Source organism: Amphimedon queenslandica, unplaced genomic scaffold, assembly GCF_000090795.2.
Source record: "Amphimedon queenslandica unplaced genomic scaffold, v1.1 AMPQUscaffold_13092, whole genome shotgun sequence".
Classification (NCBI taxonomy): domain Eukaryota; kingdom Metazoa; phylum Porifera; class Demospongiae; order Haplosclerida; family Niphatidae; genus Amphimedon; species Amphimedon queenslandica.
This window is the reverse complement of record NW_003546672.1, coordinates 50680-55178: the sequence shown is the minus strand read 5'-3', so window position 1 is coordinate 55178 and position 4499 is coordinate 50680. Positions and strand designations below refer to the sequence as shown.

Below are 4499 nucleotides of genomic sequence, written 5' to 3'. Positions count from 1 at the left end.
CTCATTCACTGATGCCCATGTTACGAATTCCCTCAACCAAATGATACTTCACAGACTGGCCAACTCTCTCTATATTCTCATATAATTCTAGGGAGAAAGAGAGAGGGGGGAAGAAGGAAGTAGAGGGGGGGAGAGAGATTCAAACAATTAAATACATGAATATAGCATTAATGCAGTACCTAAATGAAACCTCTTCCTTCCTTTATGGTGAGGCAACAGAGCTGCTTTAAGAGGAGCTTGTGATACTAACAATGGCTCCAGTCTATAGGCCACAGGATCATACTGTACATCAATGATAAGAATCAATGGAGGAATGGTAGTGTATGCTTACTGGATGGAATATATTATAAACTGAGGAACAGGTTGGGAGTTGATACTCAGGACCTAGGGACTCTACACCTCTAGTAGTGGAGGGAATGAGAATGGAATATAGAAGGAATGGGAATGGAATATGATAGGAGGAATGGAATGAATGAGATACCTAAGTGTTAGAAATAGTCCAATAGGTGATCCAACAGCAAAGAGTGACGAAGGATTGAAATTCAATAAAGGATAATTAACAAGAGGTTGACCTGTTCCAGCTGTTCCTTTAACGTAAGTTACAGTTTCAGTAACTCCACCCACACAAGCTCCATCAGCTGCCAATGACTTCTTAAGCTCCTCCTCTCGTAATCTCTCTTCAGCTTCTTTGACTTTCCTTTCCTGAAAAAAAGAGAGAGAAATAGAAGAGATAGCTAAAAGGAAGCAGTCATCATTCCAGTACCTGTTCCTGTTCTTTCTTCTTGTTCCATTCATCAATGTAACTAGTTATTTTCTTTCTTCCCCCAAGAGGTACACCAATCTCCTTCAGGTCTTCATTATTACACAATATCTGCAATTAAAATATTAATCATTTTATTTATTTGTAATTTAGTACGTGGAGCTTACAAAAGTGTTGAAGTCGATCATTTCACTTTCAAATTTCTCAATAAGCTGAGGTAGTCCTAACTGATTCAAAATGTCTGACACAGCAGGAGCATCCTCTTCCTCCTCTTTCTCCTTCTCTTCTTGTTTCTCTAACGAGTCAGTACTTTCAGTTACTGGTAGTGACTGTGGAACTGGGTCTTTGACCACACCCATTGACACACCTCCATCAACCTAATAAAGATGATAAATTAATAATCTTAGAAAATAATGGTCAAAACATGACAAGAATATGTTGACAAAGTTGTACAAAATTAAAACATTTAAATCAATAATACTATAATAAAGTGTAATATGATTAACATACATTGTACATGTACTTTTGTAAATGGTAATAATGTTATATTTACTTTTTGATGATAGAGTAAGTCAAAGAGGATACAAGACCCCAGTGAGTGTCCCATCACTCCCACAGAGCCACTGAATGATGGATTCCTCTCCTTAAATAAAGCATACATTCGATTCATCTCCGAGGACACTTGATCAATAATAGTCTAAAATAGAAAAAATATAATTACATAATACACAATGTACATGTAGTTGCACGTGCATTTTAAAGGTAAATATTTTTATTGATAATATTTATCTATTACATTACCTGCAGGTAAAGTGGGCTGGTATAGAATAATATATCAATCAAAGTTGAGTTAGTGAAATCCCTTAATTTACTGATACTTGGCAAAGAAATGGACTTCACTTGTCTATCAAAACAGAAAAAAAGACACAAAATTTATTTTATTTTATTTTATTAGTTAGTACTTGTCAACTCCAGTGTCATCCCCATGTAGAGCCGAGTGCCACTGTACAGGCAGGAACTCCACCCTCCCTTGTCCCCCCGCCCCCCTACCAGAAACATCATGAGACCTCAGTAATAATAATGACACCTCTCTGAAGTCATCAACTAAAAGTAAAATAAATAAATGAATAAATAAATGAATAAATAAATGAATAAATAAATAAATAAATAAATGAATGAATGAATGAATTACACTAATTACTGAATGACACACTTTAACTTGAAGAGGTTTTATTCTCAGTAATTTTGAGTATAACATTAAGGCAATTGGCAATTATTTTGTGTGATTCAAGGTACTTGCATTTACATGTATTAATCTTCTCATCCTTCCTTCCCTTCCTTACCACAATCAATGAGGCTCCTAAATGAGTCGAGTCTAATGTCAGCAAAAGGTCCAATGCCATGAACAACAAAAACCAAATGATCAATGTTCTTATCTTCACCTAAGAAATGAATATACAATGTAAATAAATAAAACAGAAAGGAACAGTACTATGTAGTAAGTGGTACTAATTTTCAAGGTATGAGCATTTTTAAAAACGACTCAATTTTTAAAAAATACCCAAGGCTATAGCCCATGAATTTTTGCAAAAAATGGCTCCGAAATCACCCCAAATTTTTATTACATTTTCTGATACATATTAATGTATTGATACTGTGTAGCAAGTTTGAGCTGATTCCGACTTCAATTTTTCAAGTTACGGCCATTTTAAGAAAACGTCAAAATTCTGAAAAATACCCAAGGCTATAGCCCATGGTTTTGTCCAAAAAATGGCTCCAAAATCACCCCAAATTTTTATTACATTTTCTGATACACATTGATGTCCTTATGCTGTGTAGCAAGTTTGAGCCGATTCTGACTTCAATTTTTCGAGTTATGAGGATTTTTTAAAAACTTATATACATGTACATGTACATTAATATGTTTACCCATTTGAACTTTATCTCTCTCTAGGAATCCTCTCAGTACAGCTTTAGGCTTGTAATCAATCTGGAGGAGTGAGAGAGAAAGAGAGAGGGGAAAAGAGGAGACTACACCTCAATAACCTGATAAACAGTAGTACCTCATAGTTCAGTGTCTGCACTTGATGGGCAGGATAATGAGCGATGGCAGTTGGTGAATTTATAACAACTGCTTCACCTTCAGGCAAGTCAACACGACAGTTCCAGTTACCTTGCATTACAGCTTCTGTGAATGCAGTCTTTGAGAGACAATAAAAAATTTAATAAAGAGAGAATTTAAAGTTCCATTACTTCTAATTTTATAGCAATATCTTCAATGTATGGCTTATACCAGCGATCATCATCACCTTTATAGAACCAGGTGCACCTTTTAAAACAGCAACACAATAATGGTTCATTCTATTGTACTCCTTACCTCCTAACCAATCCTGGCGGTTCATCCCAATAAACAGCTGCTCTCTGTCTCTTACTGACATCAACATCATATCTACCTCCATCAGTTTGAACAACACTCTATCAATAATAATAAAATTAATTATTTAATTAATTAATTGAATAACGTACATTAAATGATGGATCAGTTTCTAATCTGATGTATATCTCTTCAAGTTTAGACGAATCAATCAAAGAGAAAGGATACCAGTACTCCTGTCCTTCCTTCAGATAGAACCAATGAGCTTGAACAGGAATTATAGATGGTTTCTCTACTGTAAGGGATGGGGCTTGCGATTGAGTGGGTGGAGCCTGAGAATAAGTGGGTGGAGCTTGAGAATAAGTAGGCGGGGCTACTATCTGAGGGTTAGTAGGTGGAGCATAAGTCAATGGGCCAGTGGTGGGTGGAGCAATGGGTGGAGCTTGAGATCCGCTAGTAGGTGGAATCATGTTCTGTGTATAGACAGGTCTTTTACTGGAGGCAGCCCCGCCCACTCCTAAACGATACGGATTAGAAGAACCAGTGGGAGGGGCTGGAGAAGGACGAGGGGACTCACTCCTCCTATGATAAGAGAATGAAATAATAACCTTATTCCTAATCAGTTTAACACAAGTAAGGAAATAGGAGCAATGATTCATTAGCTAACAAGCCTTATGAAAGAATACGACTTTTGGGAGTAACTATAACTTATCATAGATATTATAGACTACGTAACCGGGATTGGAAACTGATGACGTCACACGGATAATTATTGTAATGTGCGCTTTAATTAGAACAAAGCAACTTTTGCCACCAAAGATCTTATTTTCTTGCAGGCTGCAATGGAATGCTGCTTCTATATGGACTCTTTTTACTTAATGCAGTGGAATTATAGTGGTACTAATTATTAGGAATAGTCTTCCACAATCCCTTGTTCTTCTGCAGGTTTTTTCCACACAATTTCTTGTAAAAATGTTGCAAAAGCAAAGCCTCTTAATGTGACGAACTCTCTGATTATTGTTTCATACATTTCATCAACGAGAAGTAAGTTGTTTTCTTCCTCTGTCATTATTATTATTATTATTATTATTATTATTATTATTAATATTATGTGCCACATGTGTAGCACTTCTTCACTTCTAGAAATTGATGCAATCATAGTAATCTCAGTTCTCCTTGGAGTTTGGAAGACCTCCGCTCAGCGCTCACAACTCTTCTGAAGTTGAAGATCTCTCTTAAGCACAACTCAACTTGATAAAAGAAGTGATAGGTGTTGTCATTAACGTGATATAAATAGCGATGTCTGACAAATCAAAATTATTAACACTCATAGTGGTAGGAGGAGTAGCTAAAGATTCATCGTCA

General features: G+C 36.1%; 1 protein-coding gene and 1 long non-coding RNA gene across 2 annotated transcripts in view; one reads left to right on the top strand and one right to left on the bottom strand.

Moving 5' to 3' along the window:
- Position 1: 1 nt before the first annotated feature.
- LOC100633695 (phospholipase DDHD2-like) overlaps positions 2–4499 on the bottom strand; it is a 6178-nt gene continuing 1680 nt past the window's right edge. The window contains exons 3-17 of the mRNA XM_020001275.1: positions 3287–3716; positions 3138–3235; positions 3014–3089; positions 2824–2961; positions 2690–2750; positions 2104–2202; positions 1723–1864; positions 1562–1664; positions 1314–1457; positions 928–1137; positions 764–871; positions 482–702; positions 332–401; positions 180–282; positions 2–87 (exon numbers count right to left, since the gene is read on the bottom strand). Of these exons, the coding sequence (XP_019856834.1) occupies positions 2–87; positions 180–282; positions 332–401; positions 482–702; positions 764–871; positions 928–1137; positions 1314–1457; positions 1562–1664; positions 1723–1864; positions 2104–2202; positions 2690–2750; positions 2824–2961; positions 3014–3089; positions 3138–3235; positions 3287–3716 (2089 nt within the window). The remainder of the gene's footprint in view (positions 88–179; positions 283–331; positions 402–481; positions 703–763; positions 872–927; positions 1138–1313; positions 1458–1561; positions 1665–1722; positions 1865–2103; positions 2203–2689; positions 2751–2823; positions 2962–3013; positions 3090–3137; positions 3236–3286; positions 3717–4499) is intronic.
- Positions 3822–4499, top strand: LOC109585282 (uncharacterized). Its single transcript, XR_002186413.1, has 3 exons — positions 3822–4031; positions 4080–4178; positions 4261–4499. It is a non-coding gene; the product is annotated as an uncharacterized LOC109585282 (long non-coding RNA).